Source organism: Pan paniscus, chromosome 2, assembly GCF_029289425.2.
Source record: "Pan paniscus chromosome 2, NHGRI_mPanPan1-v2.0_pri, whole genome shotgun sequence".
Lineage (NCBI taxonomy): Eukaryota > Metazoa > Chordata > Mammalia > Primates > Hominidae > Pan > Pan paniscus.
The window spans coordinates 52,345,056-52,364,574 of record NC_085926.1 but is presented as its reverse complement, the minus strand read 5'-3'; the positions used below and the strand labels follow the sequence as shown (position 1 = coordinate 52,364,574).

At 58.0% G+C, this 19,519-nt stretch overlaps 1 protein-coding gene across 1 annotated transcript in view; it reads right to left on the bottom strand.

Annotated features, from left to right (window-relative positions):
* DNAH1 (dynein axonemal heavy chain 1) overlaps positions 1-19,519 on the bottom strand; it is a 109,314-nt gene that overhangs the window by 31,184 nt on the left and 58,611 nt on the right. Inside the window, exons 18-40 of the mRNA XM_055110010.1 lie at positions 19,274-19,393; positions 18,790-18,872; positions 17,245-17,386; positions 16,641-16,796; positions 16,050-16,248; positions 15,718-15,971; positions 14,291-14,503; positions 12,566-12,730; positions 11,608-11,729; positions 11,340-11,445; positions 10,606-10,785; positions 9,954-10,094; positions 9,261-9,424; positions 8,916-9,029; positions 7,988-8,176; positions 7,574-7,679; positions 6,839-6,952; positions 6,196-6,345; positions 4,616-4,702; positions 4,321-4,507; positions 2,792-2,883; positions 2,453-2,607; positions 388-565 (exon numbers count right to left, since the gene is read on the bottom strand). Of these exons, the coding sequence (XP_054965985.1) occupies positions 388-565; positions 2,453-2,607; positions 2,792-2,883; positions 4,321-4,507; positions 4,616-4,702; positions 6,196-6,345; positions 6,839-6,952; positions 7,574-7,679; positions 7,988-8,176; positions 8,916-9,029; positions 9,261-9,424; positions 9,954-10,094; positions 10,606-10,785; positions 11,340-11,445; positions 11,608-11,729; positions 12,566-12,730; positions 14,291-14,503; positions 15,718-15,971; positions 16,050-16,248; positions 16,641-16,796; positions 17,245-17,386; positions 18,790-18,872; positions 19,274-19,393 (3,417 nt within the window). The remainder of the gene's footprint in view (positions 1-387; positions 566-2,452; positions 2,608-2,791; positions 2,884-4,320; positions 4,508-4,615; positions 4,703-6,195; positions 6,346-6,838; positions 6,953-7,573; positions 7,680-7,987; positions 8,177-8,915; positions 9,030-9,260; positions 9,425-9,953; positions 10,095-10,605; positions 10,786-11,339; positions 11,446-11,607; positions 11,730-12,565; positions 12,731-14,290; positions 14,504-15,717; positions 15,972-16,049; positions 16,249-16,640; positions 16,797-17,244; positions 17,387-18,789; positions 18,873-19,273; positions 19,394-19,519) is intronic.

Below are 19,519 nucleotides of genomic sequence, written 5' to 3'. Positions count from 1 at the left end.
CAGGGCCAGGTGCACACCTGACCCCACCTGACCTGACTGGGGCAACATGGCTGAAATTGGGCCTGGGAGGCAAGAGGCATCATCAGCCGGGGAGCAGTGGGACAGGCATCCTGGTGGGCTCGAGCACAAAAGAAAGAGGGTCTGTGTAAAGGGTGCTCTGAGCAACTGTGCGGGACACCCTGAGGTGTGGGAGCTCAGGGAGGGGCACTAGGAGCCGAGCCTAAGCTCCTGCTAGCAGGAGGGCTCTTGCTGAGTCAGGGTGACAGCCTGAGATGGACCCATGGCCCTGAGAGAAAGGGGTGAGGGGGCAGAGTTTGGCCAGCATGATGCAGCCTCCAGGCCCACCCAGCCTTGGAGGAGAGTGGGCAGGTGGACAGGTAGGTGCACCTCTGTGAGCTTGATGATCTCCCCAGAGCTGAGGCACAGCTTCTTGTTGTCATCCAGCACCGTGTTCATGTTCTCAATCCAGATGGCATCCACCGGCCCATCAAACATGTACCACTTCTTGTTGGTGTCGGAGGTGATGGCCCCCGCCCGGATGAACGAGGAGAATATCCCGTCTGTCCTGCAGCGCCAGGGAGGAGAGGGCTGGAAACATCAGGGAGGCGGTGCTTCGAGCACAGCTGGCTCCCAGGGAAGCCTGGCCGCCGGGTGGGCGGGCTCTACTTTACGTTTTCCTTCAATCTCTTTGTTCTTTTAAAAATTATAATAGGAAAAGTGGGATTTTTTGGTGTCACATGGTGTAATGAAAACATGTGCTTATGTCCCTGCCCTGCTGAAGCCCCATTAAAGGTGAAATCCCAACAGGAAAAAGGGAGCAGGGGAGGAGGCAATAGCAGAGATGGAGGAAGTGCAGCTCTGGAAGACAATGGACAAGGACGGAGAAGGGTAAATGACAGGGCAGAGAAAGCAGCGTGGTGAGAAGTGGCCAGGTCCTGCCTCAGAACCCAGGGGACTGAGACCTCAGAGGCAGCACGCACCAGGGAAGGGGCTGGTAGGGCTGATGAAGATGCTGTGCTTGGTCCAGCCTTAGGCTCCGGAACCTTCTCCTAGGTGCCCATATATGCACGTCCTTGTAAAATCCAGTTTCAGTAAAGAACCCTGCTAAGTTAGTTTAGCCAGAACCCTGCTAAGTCAGTTTAGCCAGAACCCTTGATAACTGATCACTGTTGAGGCTCCTTCCCTGCACCACCCCCAGGCAATGTCTGGTTACGCTGAGGCCTGTCTTCAGTTGGAATCCTGTTAGGTTGGTTCAACCAGAATCCCCCTCACCACTGATGTTTCCTCTGGATTTTCCACCCACTGATGCTCACCCTGCCCCTTGGCTATAGATTCCCACTGGCCCATGCTGTATTCAGAGCCCAGTCTCTCCCCTTAACTATAAGGCCCCAGTGCAGTGGTCCCTGTGCCTGCCATGCTCCTGAATACGTTCTTCCTCAGCATGCTTTAAAAAGTATCATTGAGGGCTGGGTGCAGTGGCTCACGCCTGTAATCCCAGCACTTTGGGAGGCCAAGGCGGGCAGATCACCTGAGGTAGGGAGTTCGAGGCCAGCCTGACCAACATGGTGAAATCTTGTCTCTACTAAAAATACAAAATTAGCCGGGCATGGTGGCACATGCCTGTAATCCCAGCTACTCGGGAGGCTGAGGCAGGACAATCGCTTGAACCAGGAGGCAGAGGTTGCGGTGAGCCGAGATGGCGCCATTGCACTCCAGCCTGGGCAACAAGAGCGAAACTTCGTCTCAAAAAAAAAAAAAAAGGATCATTGAATAATTTTTTTTCTTTAACAGGGGACTTTTTTCTGGTCTGACCCCCAGCCCCCTCACCTACCTACATAAGAGACTGGAGTGGATATGGGGGAGAATCTTCACCAGAAATGGGGGAAGCAGTACAGGTTCACGTTGTGGAAGGTGGGCGACTCTCCCTCCCTAGTGACCATCCCCTACAGGGCTCCCAGAACACTGGAGCCAAGCAGACACCCCCAGCAGAGAACTGGAGACTCTTGTCTGGAGAAACAGAATAGCCTTAGAGAAAAGCCCCTGAGGTGCCGACGTCTCAGCAGTCTCCATCCAGCTGCCCTTCTCCCATCTCAGTGCACTTCCCCTAAAATGCACCCCCCGGCCTGGGAGCAGGGGCCCGGAGAGGGCCCACCAGCTTCTCTCAGGTCATGACAATGGCCAGATACTGCAGAGGCACTGAGCGTGTTAAGTCATTCTTGCCTTACCATAAGCATGGTGCCATTATTGTCCCCGCTTTGCAGACGAGGGAACCATGGCCTGGGGGGTGAGGAGGGTCACTCAGCGAGGAAGTAGAATGGAGAATAGAATCCCAAGCGTTGGGCTGCAGAGCCCGGCCTTCCACTGGGCTAATGGAGGGAGGGGTGACCGCGGCCCACAGCCTCCAGAGGTCTGGGAGCAGGGGGTCACTGGTGAGGCTGGGGGGGTCACTCACCACTCATGGGTGAGGAGGTCAAACTCCCCGTACAGCTGGCCCATCGTGATGGACTTGGGGTTGAGCACGTAGTAGTTGACAGCCTCGTACATGCCACCACTGATGGATGGCTGCCCTTTCAGTGACGTCATGGCAGCTGCCAGGACTCTGTAACACTGGGAGACGGACCACCTGAGAGTGAGGCTCCCAGAGAGCAGGGCTAGAGTGGGCTGGGGGCCACGGGGAGGGGGAGGGGTATTCTATGCCAAGGGGCACAAATGGAGGCCAACCCCTGTTGAAGCTGCACCCCCCTACAGGCCCACTATCCGGACACTGGCTGCCAAGCTTGGCTCTGCTTACAGTACTCTTGCCGGAGCCTGTGGGCCCGACGAGCATGAGGCCGTGTCGTACCACCGTGGTCTCGTAGAGCTGGATGCACTTTGTCAGGAAGCCTGGGGGACATGGCATGGGGCCCAAGGGTCAGAGCATGGGCTTGGGTCGTGGCCACACCACTAACTTGTGTGACCTTGGGTGAGTCACTGCACTCCCTGAGCCTCAATTTCCTCATCTATAAAATGAGGATGGTGGTAGCACCTACATCATAGGCAGGGGCAGGTGAAGCCCTAAGCACAGAACTTGGCAGAGTAGAAACTCTGTAAATGCTAGCCATTCTTTCCACTGTGACTACCGTTCCTTCACAGCCATTGGTCAGGTGGTCAGCCGTCACCAGCTTGCTCAGTGTCAGCTGTCACAGGCCCCAACTTCAGCCCCAGCCTGCTGAGAGCACCACCCCAAGTAAGTGCTGACTCCTATGAGCAAACTCCTAGAGACAAGATCCTAGGGTCAGTTGGGAGCTATAGAGACAGCTGCCAGCAGGCAGAAGCCAGGCCCACAGGGGTAGGGAATAAATGCCTCACTTTGGCCCAAGAAGGGTGGTGGTGGCTATGGCCCTGCAGGTCTGGGGGTTCCTGCCAAATAGGGCCCAATTAGCCAGGGACGGCAAAGGTGACCTAAGGCTGTGAGGGAGAGAAGAGTTTGAGGCTTCATTCAACAAGCCTGCTAGGGTCGGGGGTGCAGGAGGTGACCAGAGGAGGAAGCATTCGAGCTGCACATGGAATTGAAGCACAATGGAGGGCACCTGGGGGAGGCCTTGCAGGGCTGAGCAGGAACTGCCTAGGGTCCCGAGAAGGGCCTTGTGTGGCCAGGGTGACTGGCCATGGCTTCCCAGAGGAGCTCCTCCTGCAGGCCCACCAAAGGACCTGCTGGAGGGGGTGGCTGGCTGGGGATGAACTGAGACCCTCATCCTACTATGAGGGGCGAGGGTTCGGGATGACAGGGAGTCTATTTGAGGGCAGTGTCCCCCCAGCCCTCCCAGACACATGGTGGCCTTTGCAACAAGTCAGTGAAGGAAGGGCCCAAATGTTCTTTCTTTAGCGCAGTGACGCCAGGGGTGTCACTCAACAAGGAACGTGGGCAAGTCCCACTAGTGGGGTGGAGCCAAGAGGCCTCTGGAAGAGGTGAGTGGTGGCTGTGGTGAGGTGGGCTGGGGTGCAAGGAATATGGCCTTGAAACTCCAGTCACATCCCAGCGAGGGCCAGGCCCTGATGAGGCAAGGCCCAAGAGGAGCCCGCGGCTCTCAGCCCACACAGGAAGGAGGGCCTAGGAAGGGGACAACGCCTGCCTCCCCACCACCAGGTGGGTTTTGGTGGAGACTGGGCCGGGACATCTGCCCTGCCTCTGGATTGCTCGGCTGAGAGCCCGGGCCTGCAGCACACTTGGCCAGGTGTGAGGGCCCCTGGGGTTGGACTGTCCTGTCTCTGTCCCCCTGATCTGGACTCCAAGGTGGCCATGGCCAGCCCCTCCACGAACACTCAGGGCCCGAGGCTCACCCTCCACATCCTTGAGGTTGCTGTTCCTGCAGGCCTCGCGGATGGCCTCATCCAGGATGCCGTAGTCCGTGTCCTCCTCCTTGATGGTGGGAAACAGGTCGGACACGATCCCAGAGAAGAGCTTGAGGTCCTCCTGCAGGAACTTGGGCACGTTCACATCACAGATGGCCCGGAGGCAGATCAGCTCCTGCAGCAGGTGCCGGCTGAGCCTTCAGGGCGGTGGGCCAGCTGCCCTCCAGCTGCCCAGGAGCCCTCCCAGAGTTCCACTCCTGGAGCCCTGCTGGGTGGAGCTCACCTCATTCATGCTGGGGTTTTCTCGCTTGAGGTTCCCAGCAGCCGAGATCACAGTTTTCACGGCTCTCATCCCGAAGTCATAGTGATCCTGTCGCCATACAGAAGGAGGCATGGGTGAGCACTGTCCCTCTCCAAGGCTTCTGCCTGGAACACTCTGCCTCCCACCTGGCAGCTGGCCAAGTCTCATCACCAGCTCATAGCACTTCCCTTGCAGACCTGCTGGGACCACCTACATGCCCAGCCTGGGCAGGTGCACCTTCTTTGGGCTCCCCGGGCACCCTGTACTTTACTGTCCCGATAGCCCCCTCCTTTATCCGATACCCATTCTGCATCCTTTGGTCACTGTCCCAGCACATGGCCAGGGGCAGGAGGGCCCTCTAGCTGTGCTGGAAAAGTGAATGAAGGAGTTTCCCATCTGTGCAACAATCAGCTTGGCCTTGATGGCCCTTGAGCTTCCTTCTAACATTCTCCCATAACATCTCTCCAGACCCGTCTTTCTGGCCACACCACCGTGCTTTTTCCCCCAGCCTGTTTCTCTTCATTACACAGTAAGTGAGTTGGAAATAGTTAAATTAATCATTCTGCCCCATGGTGCTCAACCAAGAGGACTCCATCTAGACCCAACCCATAGACTAGCATATGTTCCAGAAATCTCGGACTTGGAGCTGCATGAAGAGGCTGGGCTTGACTTTGGGTCATTTCTATTTGGGAAGAGTTGAGTACATTTCCAAAACCATGTGCGATAGTTGCTCTGATTGGGGGTGGGGAGCATTTTGGAAAGAAGGATGTGTGGGAGCGCTGGCACCCAGGAGTGCACTGTGATGAACTGCCACTGCTTTTCCTGGTAACAGGCTGCATCTCTTCTAGCTCATAGATTTTGGTGGACTGCATCTGGCCAAAGGTAGTACTGATTACCCCTGGCCACAGTGATTGGTGTTCATGGATGAGCAGGTGACCCAGAGAAGGCCCATTAGGGTGACAACAGGGATTTTTTTCTGAAATCATGATGGAAGACAAACTAAGTTGCTAGCATGTCAGCCCAGAGGTGGGACTTGTCTCTGCTGCTGCAAAGTGGGGGCCTGTTTGGGAACCAAGCTGAACAGGAAAGCTCATCCACCAGCACTGGTGCCTGGGCCACCCCATCTGTCCTTGGAATCTGGGCTCAGCAAGCTGAGTGGAAGGATGGTGGTGCTGGGAGGCTCGGAGGGCCTGGCTGTCCTACTCTGGTCCCCACAAGGCCCAGGTGCACTTGCTCCCCAGCCTGGGGTTCTGAAGCTCTTGGTGCCCTAATGATCAAGGCCCTTGCACCTGAAGTAGCCACACGGGCATCTGTTCCTGGCTCCTGCTCCAGCGCTGCTGTGTACTGCATGAGCCTGGCCAGACCTTTAGCTACCTAGGACCTCAGTGTCCTCAGCTGACAAATGGGCATGTAACTCCTATCTCCAAGGGTTGCTGGGAGAAGCTGACAAGGTAATGCCTGTAAAGCACCGGGCATAGAGCCTGGCCCTCAGCAGGTGCCCTGGAGGCTGGGAGCAGGCAGAAGTTTTCAGACCCTGGAACCCCATCAGGGCAGGACCACACCTGGGAGCTGAGCTGCTCAGAAGACAGCTTGAAGGTGGTTGTGATCTTCTTAGCCAGCACACTGGCCTCATTAAAGCCAAAGGAATAGAGGGAGATCTCAGCGATCATGGCGTAATCTGGAACCATCATGGCCACGGGTCGGAAGAGCGCCTGGGACACATAGTGCACATGTGAACAGCAAACAGAACTCACCCCCAGAGCACCCCCAGCTTCATCCGGCCCTCCTCCCTAACACGCTGGGACTCCCTGCTGCACCAAGCCTGCCACAGCTGAGGCTTTCACTCCCCTGAGACTGGTAGCTCTGCCACTAGAGTGGATCCTTTGTGTTGATCCAAACCTGCCCCCACATGACTCCCAGGAGATGCCCCTCTTGGCTCCTGTTTTCCTGTTTCTCCTGAAGGCCCAGGGTGAACAGGTCTCATCAGATTCCCCCTCCACACCACATCCATAGGCAGCCTGACTTCTCCCATGCCCTGAGGACAAGTCTGAGGCCCTGAGGCCTCCCCTCCATGGCTAAGGGGCTGCCATAGGGAATCACAGTCCCTGGAGTCCAAGCAACTGTGTCCTTGCATAAGTGACTTAGCATCTCTGAACTCAGGCTAGAGCTCTGGTGCTTCCTGGGCCACTCTGGGCCTGCACTTGCCTTCAGATTGTCAGGCAGCTCCGTGCGGCCAGCGTAGCCCGGGTTCATGGTGATAAACACTGCGCAGGATGGCACCAGTGGGATCTCCACACCCTCAAACATGAAGCGTTCCACCTGCAGTGGGGAGAGGCTGACTTGCCTGGGACTAGGGTGCCCAGCCTTGTCCCCTCCTCTGAGTGGGCCCCTTGTCCCCTGTTGATGCCCCTGTCCTGGCTGTAGCTGGTAGGCCAGGCCTGGACCCCTGATCATGGGTTGTATCCTCTCTCAGGATCTGGCCTGAAACCTCAGGCCCCAGTGGCTACCCATGGCCTTCCAGCTCCTGGCTTCAGGCCCTTGGAGGTCTCCACATCTCCTGCTTCCCACTCGCTCCACCCCCAATTCCCCAGCTCCAGGCAAGCTCAGCCTGACTAGGGGAAGTGGGGGAGGGGATAACTGCTAGCCTCTCAGCTCCTGTCCCCAGAACAAGGTCCCTGGCCGCCCTGCACGTGGCTAGAGAAAGGACCAATGCCTGGGGCTTTCCATAAAGGTCAGGATGTAATGAGGAGGGGACCCCTTCATCCCCCGCAGCTTGGCCTGGGAGCTGCCCACAGACTGGGGTTAGGGTGTGCCCCCGGGACAAGAGAGGCTGGACCCAGGGTGGACCTTAGTGCCTGGCTTCTCAGCCTGCAATGGGGAGCAGTATGGCGGCGTGAGTATGGCAGATCTGAGGGAGTAAGGTGGGGCCCCCGGGCTCACCCGCTGCTGCTGCGCCTTCTGGATGGTGGTGATCTGCTGCGCCACCACAGACAGCACCTCGATGTCGATGCGATTGAACTCGTCGAAGCAGGCCCAGGCCCCAGCACTGAATGAGGCCGGAACATTGGATGGGGCACATGTGTTCAGAGCCCAACCTGGGCACCTCCCTCTGAGGGCCCCCTCCAACTCCACTTGGGAGGAAGCCCTCAGGGGCAATCTCCATCAGCTCAGTCTTCAACCCACTGCCACTCCCCACCCCAATGCCCCCAGGACCAAGCCCTGATGCCTATTACCCCCTTCTGTCCCCTCCACCATCCTTCGAGGCCCCTCTCAGGCACTGCCCTCACCTAGCCCTCCCCAAGGAGAGCTAGGCTGTCCTACCCCATCCTGTGCCACGCTCACACCCAGCCTCACCTGGCCAGGCCCTTGAAGAACTTGCCCATGGCCAAGAAGTCGAGCTGGTCAGAGCAGTTGAACACAATGGTCTGTATGGCCAAGGCCTTACCCAGGTCTTTGGTGGTCTCAGTTTTGCCTGTGCCAGCTGGGCCAGCTGGGGCACCCCCAAACTTGAGGTGCAGAGCTCCGATCAGTGTCAGGTAGCACCTGCAGGAGACAGAGGAGGTGGGCTCGGGCCGCACATGGCCTGGACACTCCCCCTTTCCTTGGAATTTCCTGTGGACTGGGGCCTCTCGCCCCGTCCCCTTTTGGTGGGCCGGGGTGTGCCCAGCCCTGGCTCCGGGGTCAGGACTGGAGCCTGTGGACACCTGCCCAGCGCGTTCCCTGTCCCATTTCACCTCCCTGCCCAGCTTTGCCCAGGGACCCCTGGGGATGGCCGACATGTGGCCACACTTCACTTCCCTCACTCAAAACTCAGCTTGAAAATCCAGCTAGTGCTAGACACAGGTGGCAAGATGACATGACTGACTGAGCTAGGAGGGAACTATTAGAAAAGGGCTCACCCATGATGTCTCTCAGCTCAGTTCCTCTGGCACATTAAAGGAGGAATTGACGGATAAAAACAGGAAAGTACATACCCATTAGATGCTCACTGAGTGCCACACCTGTGCTGAGAGCTCTACATGTATCAGCTCATGAAATTCTCATTACCACCATGAGGAGGCCTCAGAGGAAACTCAGGCACAGAGGGGTCAAGTCACCTGCCCGAAGTCACTCCGCCTGTGACGGGCAGAACTGAGGTCTGAGCCCAAAGCCCTTGGTCCTAACCCTGTACTGCTCTGATGGACTAGATTACCCCAGAGTGGCCATGGTCCCTGGATTCCTGGGCCAGAGAGAACTAGAGGGAGGGTCTCAGTGTGGGAAGGAGCAAGAGGGGAACGCTTACCTGTCGGTGAGGGGCGTGATCACCAGCCTCCCACTGTTGCCCAGGTACTCATAGCCATAGATGAACTCAGCATTCACAGCACGGATATACAGGTCATTATTTGTCCAGTAGTACCTGGCGGTGCAGGGAGATGAGGGCCTGGCCATGGGGCCATGGGCCACTGGGCAGGGTATATAGTCAAGGAGAGAGGGTTCTTTTTGGGAATGAGGGCATCAAGGTACCCATACCCAGCTTGTCCCAGAACCTCAAGGACAGAGACCAGCTTATTGCTAACTGACTTTTCTCTTTTCCCCTGCCCCTTCCTGGCAGCTGCTCTGGCTCTGGGGGCGCCCCCCATGTCCTCACCTCAGCTGTGAGATCCACTCGAAGTCATTCACGCTGACCACGTTCTCCTGGATTAGCTTGCTCACCACGTCCTTGGCGTGGACCTCAATGACGATTAGCACTGACAGCACTGCCCGCTGCAGGCGGGACAACTTCCCCCGCACAAGGGCCACCAGATCACTGAGCTGCAGAAATGGGGTGCACTGTCAAACATCAGGGTACCGCGAGGAGGCTCACCCTCCCCTTTCACAGAGGGTGGGCTTCTGCCACAAACAGTCCCTCTATCCTGGGGGTCTCTGATGGTCTGAGTTGGGAGGGGAGCAAGGACCGGGCAGGGGAAGGAAGGAAGTAGAATAGAGGCACATGCCTGGCGTCTGCCTCCCTGCAGCATGTCGTGCTGTCTGAACCCTTAAGGCCGGGAGGGGGAGCCTGGCAAGGCACTGGAGCACAGGGCAAGGGGTGCCTGCGGTACTGTGCAGGAGGGACCAGGCGCGTGGCTCCCTCACTGACCCTTGCAGAGGGGGCATCGCCTCAGGCCCGTCCTTCCTGTGGGTGGCTGGTTGTGAGACACTTCAAGGGTGTCTGACCTCCCCTTTAGACCCAACCCCAGGCCTCTTCCAGGCTCACTATAGGAGAAAGCTTCCGGAGGGACTGGGCCCTCCTGTGCCATGTGGGGGGTGGAGGGGGACAGACAGGGGTCCTCTTGACTCCAACCTGCTGGCAGAGCTGGGGGAACAGTTGGCTTCTGAGGTCGCCGGCCTCCAGAGCCTCTGCCACCTCCATGGTCCAGTAGGTCTGGCACCCAGCGATGGTCACCTGGCCAGGCCAGTTCAGAACCCACTGGGTCCTGGGCATCTGGGAAGACAGCATGGGCAGGCTGACCTGGACAGCCGCAGCCCCAATCCCATTCTTTCTTCTTCCTCTGAATGCTGTCTGTGCTCTGGCCTTTCAGACTTGGCTCCAGTTGTTGATGCCACCAGTCCCTTCAGAGCAGGGAAGCCCTTATGCTCTGGGCTTCTCAGGGTGGCAGAGATATCTCTGAACTGACTCTGCAGGCTGGGGAGTCACCTAGAGCCCAGCTGCCGGTTATGGTCATGGAGCTGAGAGAAAGACTGCAGGAGAGGGCCCAGCCTGGAGCCTGGCACCCAGTGAGTGCTGGGAACCAGAATAGCCATCCCGATGATCATTAGGAGTGAGTCTCACTTTCTGGAGTGTGTGTGGAAAGGAAAGACTCCAGAATCCCGCCTGAGCCCCCAGGGACCTCATGGCTGCAGCCTGAGGACAAGGCCAGCTAGAGCAGGAGGGGCACTGAGAGGGAGCAGAGGGGCGCAGGGGTGGAAGGCTGCACGGGCTGCGGGCGGCTCACCGTGGGGTAGGCCCTGATGGCCTTCTCAATGATGTCGTGCACACTGGCCTTCATGCTGCGCTCCACCTCCCGCAGCCAGTCCTCCACGTTGCTGGAGGGGTAGATGGAGAAGCACAACTGTACCTCCTCCCCCTCGGCTGAGTACATGTGCGTGATCTCCAGGTCCTCCTGGAACAGCAGCTGCAAGCAGTGGAGGAGCAGGAGTGGGGTCACCCTGGTGTGCCCAGATGCCCTGGCCACCACAGCCCCAGCGCTAAGCCTGCCCGGTGCCCTCCACCTCAAGAAGAAAGCCCTGCCTTCCCGTCCCCCCGAGAGTCTATCTTGGCTGGGCCTTCCCAGGCTGGATGGCCTGCCTTCTCCCCAGCAGTGGTCAGGCCCCAGCCCAGGCCCGGCATGAAGCAGGCTTTAGGGAAGGAGGCTGACTGCCTTACATGTCCCCGGCCTCCTGCATAGATGAGGGAAGACAAGGCAGGCCACAGGCTTCTGGCCTCATGGGTTTTGCAGTGTGCTGGGGGCACAGGGAGCGCCTGGTAAGTTGGAAATCCAGGGCCCCCAGCCCTGAGCTGGGGATTCTGCAGTTGACCTTCCTCCCACAGGCCCCAGGTGTGTCTCCAAAGACCAGGAATGTCATTTGCCACATTTCCTGCTAAAAGGGCTCATCACAAAAGGAGGGACGTTCTCCCTGGGAAGATGCCCCATGCTCCCGGCCCTGAGCCCTGGGCCCAGCTGCCCACCCGAGCGATGTTCTCGAAGCACTTGCGCAGGTGTGGCTGCACGGCCGTGGGGTCCTTTGTCTGCGACAAGATCTCTAGTAGTTCGTCATCTGACAGGAAGTAGAATCTGCCAGGGGAACAGGGGTGAGGAAGCGGGTCGTGCAGGCTCCCTGGGCCCCAGCTGCCCCAGCCCTGCTGACATCCCCGCACCCTAGCCTGAGCAGGGCCCTGGACACCTCAGCCTTGTGGGCAGACAGTGGCGGAGTGGGCATGGCCAGGTGGCGCCCACCTGGGGAAGGCGCTCCGCTTGGTCTCCAGATACTCGCTGAGGCCCTTCTGCACCAGGTCCAGAATCTTGTTGCAGTCCCGCAGGCTGTCCAGCATTCTCAGGTCGGAACACACGTTGATCACCTGCAGGGCCCGGGCCATGCACAGAAATGGGCAGTGAGCATGGTCCAGGTAGCAAGATAGGCTCATCCCAGAGCACCCACACCAGCCAGAGCCCCTCAGCGGGGCCTGGGAAAGAAGATGCAGAAAAATTCTCCCTGAGCCAGTGGCTGCAACCATCTGCCCCACAGAAAAAATTCTACGGTCAAACAAGTTAGAGTTAAACAAAGCTAAAGAGTTTGCTTTGCTGCAGGACTTGTCAGGGCTTCTAAAATGCTAATATGGGCCGGGCATGGTGGCTCACGTCTGTAATCTCAGCACTTTGGGAGGCTGAGGCAGGTGGATCACCTGAGGTCAGGAGTTTGAGACCAGCCTGACCAACATGGTGAAATCCCGGCTCCACTAAATACAAAAGAAAATCAGCCACGCGTGGTGGCGCATGCCTGTAATCCCAGCTACTTGGTAGGCTAAGACAGGATTACCCTGTCTCAGCCTCCGGGAGGTGAACCAGGGAGGTGAAGGTTGCAGTGAGCCGAGATTGCACCATGGCACTCCAGCCTGGGCAACAAGAGCAAAACTCCGTTTCAAAAAAAAAAACAAAACAAAAAACAGACAAACAAAAAAAAAAACACGTTAATATGGGCTGTGGATCTCCAAGAGAAAAACCGTCAGTGACTATGCCTCTAAGGAGCAACTCTGAGGCTGGGGAGCCCACTCTGGAGGACATGGGTCAAGATCAAATCCTCAGGCTTGTCCACCAGCCTTTTCTGTGTAGGGAGGGAAGAGACTAGGAGGCTACCAGCAATGTGACCAGGGCCCTTGGGGATCCCAGCTGCCCCTCCCACCCTCATTGAGCTTGCCTCCCGGTTCTCGTAGGCATTCTTCATGATCTTCTTCCAGATCCGCTCCATGGTCTGGTAGCGCTTGCTCTCCACAGGCAGCTGCTGGTTGATGTCCTCAGAGCTAAAGATGGGCTCCAGGTAGAGCCAGGACCGCTGACAGTTCAGCCACTCCTCCAGAACCTCCTGGGGAGGGGAGGGGCAGGGAGGGGTGTGATATGGACTGTCAGGGTCCAAGCTGGGGTTTGTCCCAATGACTGAGACATTTCACCCCACCAGCATGTTGGGCAGAGCACTGGACACCAAAGCCAGTGTCTACAGGGAGATTTCTAGATGGTGCTGTCATCTGTGATACTCCAGGGAACAAAGAGGATACAGGGATGCCTGCCCTCCAGAGAAGTCCCACATCCCCACAGGACGCCCAAGCCTCCAAAGGAGCCGGGGGAGCTGCTCTTCCAAAGGGAGGAACACACCCACACCAGCAAAGCCTGCAGTGACAGGAAACACTCAGTGCCTGGGAGACAAACCAGCCTCCTTCCTGGAAGGACTTCTGGGTCCATGACCCCAGGATTCTCTGAGATTCAATGGGTCTTGAGTGTGAGAGTCCTAAAATACTCTCTGAAACATGAGTCCAAGGGTGAGACATCTTCAAAATGAGCCATTTCCCCCTTCTGCCTCCAAATTCCCCATTCAGGATGTATCTCTTGTCTTCTCCCATCAGCGCAAACTCACGCACTCATCCATTTCTTCCTCATGGGATGGGGGTCACAGTCAGCAGTGTCAGGACTGTGCCAGGCCCTGGGAGGCACTAGGGGAAACAGAAGGGAATGCGGCCTGGTCCCTTCCCTCGAGGGGCCCACAGCCCACTAAGGGGCCAGTTCTGCCCCTGAATCATGGGCCCGGCATGTGTAGTGGACTCTGAAAGAGGCACCGACAATGGCCTCGGTGGGAACCCCTTGAAGGATGGTGAGGGAGAGTCGGCAAGGCTGCTTGTTGCTGGGCCTTGGAGGAGATGGAAGGTGGGTGTCGAACTCCAGGTCGAGTGGACAGCGTGAGCAGAGGGGGACTGGGGACAGTGCTGACCAGCTCAGGCATCTCTGGGTGGTCCAGGCACACAGATGAGCCCTCCCCACCTGCTTCTGGCCTTCGCCGGAGGTCTCTGAGCAGCTATCAGGGAGGCCCGGGGAAGGGGATATCACACCTGCAGGCTGGCCCCGGGACTGCCCTCCAGGGCTCTGTGGGCAGCCCTTGCCTCTAGCCTTGAGAGCCCAAGACAAGTGCAGTCCCTGGTGGCCCAGTCCCCTCAACCAAGGTAGCTCCAAATGAGATGAGAACAGAAGCTCAGGACAGGGTGGGAAAGGGCACTGAGGTGCTCTGGGACCTTGGGACATCCGGCCCAGAAAGTGTCAGTACTGGAGGACCTGGTTGTCCCAAGCTCAGGCAGCCCTGGGGAGGCCGCCTGGCAGTTCTCAGGCCTATCCTCAACCACATTTTGGGACCCAAATGCTGCCCCTACGCACCCTTATCTGCCTCATCCAGTAGCTGAACCTCATGGATGGAGAGCCCATCCTAGTTGCCCTCCTCTGAATGCAGTAGGGCAGGGCCTGCCAGAGAGCCAGGGGCTGTGTGAATGAGGGCAAGGCACTGCGATGCTTTGAACCCCACCCGGAGACCATCAGTGACACCTGTGGGTCGGGCTCTCTGAAGTGGGGGAGCGATGAGGGAAGGACTGGGGGGAGGGCCGACCTGGGTCAGCTTCAGTTTGTTCTCCCAGGAGTTGATGCGCTGCTCAAAGGGCTTCTTGTAGGGTGAAAATGACATGCTCTGGGTCATGACGATGTGGTCATCCAGCAGCTGCGAGGCCTCGTCTGGGCTCTTCAGGATGTAGGTGTCTGTCGCCTTGTAGGGCAGTACACTGAACAGGATGGTTGACCACTCCTTCTCCATCTTGTCCAGTGCCTGGGGTCGGGGACAAGCCAGGCTGAGTCCTGGGAGGGGCTGGTCCTGATGCTGTCTGACCAGCCCTGCCCAGGGAAGCAGCAGACAGTACCTGGCCATGACCTCCACACGGCCGCTCTGGCAAATACTCTCGGCTTGTCTGGCAACAAGTCCCGTGTGAGCCCCTCATCTGAATTCAGGGCCAATTCACTCTTTTTTTTTTTTTTTTTTTCCTGAGGTGGAGTCTCGCTCTGTAGCCCAGGCTGGAGTGCAGTGGCACTATCTTGGTTCACTGCAATCTCTGCCTCCCAGATTCAAGCAATTCTCCTGCCTCAGCCTCCCGAGTAGCTGGGATTACAGGCATGTGCCACCACACCCCACTATTTTTTGTATTTTTAGTAGAGATGGGGTTTCACCACGTTGGCCAGGCTGGTCTCGAACTCCTGACCTCAGGTGATCCACCCGCCTCGGCCTCCCAAGTGCTGGGATTACAGGCGTGAGCCACTGTGTTCAGCCCAGTTCACTGTTACACATGTGCTGCATGTGGTTGTACGCACATGTTGGGAGGCAGCTAAGGTTAGGAGGAGTGTGGGCGCTGGTCTCACCTCTGGCATTTACTGTGTCATCCTGGCCAGTTGGGGAACCCTTCTGAGCCTTAATTGATTTATCTGTTTTTTTGTTTGTTTGTTTTCTTTTGTTTTGTTTTGAGACAGGGTCTCAGTCTGTCTCCCTGGCTGGAGTGCAGTGGCATAATCACCGCTCACTGCAGCCTCAGCCTCCCAAGAAGCTGGGACCACAAGCATGTGCCACCATGCCTGGCTAATATCTTAATTTTTTGTAGAGATGGGGGTCTCCCTATGTTGCCCAGACTGGTCTCAAACTCCTGGGCTCAAGCGATCCTTCCTCCTCATTCCTCCCAAAGTGCTGGGATTTACAGGCATGTGTCACTGCACCCGGCCTGACTCATCTGTTAAATTGAGGCTAATGCTATTAGCTCCTTCCTGGGGCTCTTGAGAGGAGTAACTGAAAAATAATAGCAATGGTGGACACTGTCAAGAATTTTATGTGCATTATTAACTCACTTAATAGAATGCATCTCAACCCCTGGGCCTCATGACCCCAGGGATGGGGCTTATTACTGTCATCCTCCCAAGTGGCTGTGGTTGCCAGAGCAGGAGGTCAGGCTGTCCGGCAGGGCCTGGCTGGAGTGGCTGGGCCCGCTGGTGGCTGCCCACCTGCTCAATGGCGTACTCCTTGCCAGCCACCTCAGCCACCTTGCTGATGCTCTCGATATGGTCCTGCAGGTTCATCTCCAGGCAGCGAGCAAAGGTCAGGTTGGCCTTGGGCCTGACATTGATGTTGATCTGGTTGGACAGTGTCTCCCAGTGCCGGATCCGCATGCCAGGGTTGCGCAGCCCCTGGATCAGTGGGATGTATGGTTTGAACTCCTCGATGCGGGCCCGGATGTCCAAGGCCACTTCCTGGCAGGCTGCCGGGTAAGACAGAAACGCATGAGAGGCAGGCGGCAGAGGCAGGGAGGAGGGGATTGGCCGGCTTGGCTCCCTACCTGGCATGTCCTTGAACTGCTTCACGCACTTGTGCATGGTCTTGAAGGCTTCAACCACGTTCTTCTCCAGCTGCTCAGCATCGATGGCAGAGAGGGGGTCATTCATCCAGCTCTCCGACCAGCGCAGCCAGTCAGACGCTGTGGTCCAAAGGTCCAGGTAGGGTTGGAACTCCTTCACCATCCTGGAGAGCTTGTCATACTGCAGGGACAGGAGGGCAGGGCTGGGGCTGTCTTGGGACGCTTCCCAGTCTCTCTCCATGTTGCCCCTTCTTGGGCCAGGTCCTCTCCCTCTCCCTTGCTCCTGGCTGATGTCCCTGACCGTGCCCCCACACACCTGGGCCTGGCCTCCCTTCTCTTCCCACCTGAGATCTGGGCTCTGAGCTGTTGCACCAGACCTGGGCTGACCCTCAGGCCCCCTGCCTTGTACTAGGGGCCTCCTCAACCTGAGGGCCAGGGTTGGGCTATCTCCACTCTGCAGCCTGCTGGGTCCTGCCCCCAAATGCCAGAGCCCTGCCTCCTGGCAGCTGCATCTACATAAGCTGCTTCCTCAAGCCTGGGGGCATGGGGGCAGGGTGCCTGCAGGAGGCCTACATTGGTGATGGGCAAGCTGAAGATGCGCTCGCGGTTGTTGTAGAGCATGGCCAGCTGCTGGCAGTCCTTCAGCTGCTTCTTGACACGCCGCACCTCGTTGGCGATCTCGTGTGCACGTGAAATCTCCACGTGGATGGAGAAGCCAGCTACTACCAGCTGCAGGCCAAGGAGCAATGGGTCAGATGCCCCTGCAGCCCCACTTGTGTCCAGGCCTTCCCATGCAAACCCAGGGAACCAGAGGTCCCAGGACGTCCACTCCTCCGAGTTCTAAGGAGGTTGTTCTCCTGGAGTGAGCAGGTTCCTCACAGCAAAGCCAGGGGAGACCCAATGCACTGACACTGTGCCCACTGCCCAGTAGGCTGCCAAGGACACAACAGAAGAGCTGGGGACTTTACTACTCCGAATCTTTCTGGAGCTTGCTGCCCAGGCATCTCTTTGGCCTTTGCGTTCATTCTTTCAGCCATTTATTCATTCATCCATCTGCTCGCCCATCACATGTTGACTCAGCACCTCCTGAATGCAAGAAGTGAGGCCAGGCCCTGGAGAACTGTGCGTGCGTGTGGTGGGGGCTGTGTCCAGCACCAAGCCTGCAGCTGTGTCCCACCTGCAGCCCTTCCAGCTTCTCTTGGAAGTTGTTCTGATCCATGATCTGGATTTTGCGGAACTTCTCCTCATCCTCCACATGCTGCTGCTGCACCAGCTCTATCTGCCCAAGGATCTTAGAAGGCCAGTTGCTGGCAATCCATCTGGCCGGGATGGGGGTGGGGATTGGGAGAAATATCGCGGCTGAAGTGGTGGAGTGGCAAGACCAGGCAGGGGCATCCCACCAGGCACCCAGGCAGCCAGTGAGAAGGGGTTCAGGGGAAATCCAGGCAGCTGTGGAGGCCACCTGGGGCCAGACAGCTGCGAAGTACAGGTGAGCTGGGAGGCACGACTGCCACCATCAGGGAGGCTGCCCTGCCCCCATCAGGGAGGCTGCCCTGCCCCCTGGGAGCTGCAGTCTGCATCCAGTGAGATGCAGACCCAAGGTGCCCAGTGTAGTGATGGGGACCAAGGGGAAGTGAGAAGAGTGAGGCCAAGTTCCCCTCTTAAGCCTCAGGGGCCAGAGGGGCCTTTCCTCAGAGGAGGCAAAGCCACAGTCTCTAGCCAGGGCCCTCAGGCCAGCTGCCTTCAGGTCAGACCAACTCCCTTTGCCCAGCTGACATAGGGGGTCTGTGGGATGTGGGACTTCCACCTGCAGCTGGCCTAGGGATGCTGGTCGTGGGGGAGTTCCCCCTGAGCACCCGGATGCCCTGTCTGCCAGTGTCTCCCTCTCCTGGGCAGGGCCCTGATGGTCCTGACTCCCCCAACATCTGTGAGGCAGCACTGGGTGTGGGGTCTCTGGCGGCCTCAGTAAGGCTTGGCTGGAAAAGGGCACCTAAGGCTGTTTCCCACAAGGCTTTTGACTTGGGTGGGGACAAATGCCCCTCTCCAGGGACTGCCCACCAGGCTGAGCTTTGCCTCTCTCAGTGCTCCCAAGAACCCCAAAGGGCACCAGCCACAAACAGGAAACCCTAGGTCCACAGTAAAATACGTGTGTCAGGCTGGGCATGGTGGCTCACGCCTATAATCCTAGCAGTTTGGGAGGGCGCGGCGGGTGGATCACCTGAGGTCAGGAGTTCGAGACCAGCCTAGCCAACATGGTGAAACCCCATCTCTACTGAAAATATAAAAATTAGCCGGGCATGGTGGTGGGCACCTGTAGTCCCAGCTACTCAGGAGGCTGAGGCAGGGAGAATCACTTGAACCCTGGAGGCGGAGGTTGCAGTAAGCTGAGATCGTGCCACTGCACTCCAGCCTGGGTGACAAAGCAAAACTCTGTTTCAAAAAACAACAAGCAAAACATGTGCCAGGCCATTGACAGGACAGAGACAGGGTTGGGGAGCAGCTGAGGCCAAGAGGCCCAAATGAATTCCTTCTGCCCCACTGGCCACCTGGCCCTGGCTGGTCCCAGCCCATGTGTGGAGCCCTGGCCTCTGAAATCTCAGTGGGGCGTTTCTGGGGAGATTGCACAGACTGTGGCAGCTGGGGCATTTGGGAGCCTCTGCAGCTCAGCAGCTCCCCTCATGCTCCACCCCGCACCTGGCATGGGGGCCAAGCTCCCACTCACTTGTCATTGAAGTCATCTGAGCTGAGGTTGTAGAGGAATTCATCCATGACCTGGTAGTCATCCATGACCTTCACAATCCGCTCCTGCACAGACAGGTGGTAATGAGAACTTCACGTGTGCCAGGGAGGTGGTGGGTAATCGGAATCTGGCTCCCCAGAGAGACGGGTACTAGAGAGGGGCTGCTCTCTTTCAGAATGGGGAGGTCTGGGCCAGGGGAGGAGGCCCAGGGTGCAAGGGCAGCATCAGGCTCAGGGCTCCTAGAGCCATGGCTGCCACACCTCCAGCTTCCAGCTCCCCCCTACCCCCAGACAGCAGAGCTCTGAAGCCCCGGCTCACAACCCCCTAAACCCCATCTGTCCTCTGTCCAACTACCTTACCCTCAGCCTCCTGAGTCCGACCTCCCAGCCCCTGCCTGCCCCAGCCCTCGGACTCTTAACACCAGCCCTGTGCCTCCCTGGCCCCAGTGCCCGTGTGCCTGCCTCACCTCCAGGCCCACCAGCCTCTCCGGGATGCCCTTCATCCACTCTCGCAGCTCAGCCAGCTCCTCAATGCTGTTGGGCTTCTCATAGATCTTGCGGCTGATGCTGCGGAACTCCTCGCAGATCTGGCAGTGGGAGGAGGCGCTGGGGAGGGCAGCGTGCTGCTCCCTTGCCTTCCCTCACCTGCTCTTCCTCCTTGGTCTCCAGCATCTCCCGACAGGTAACTGTCCCCTCCACCCCAACACCCTGCG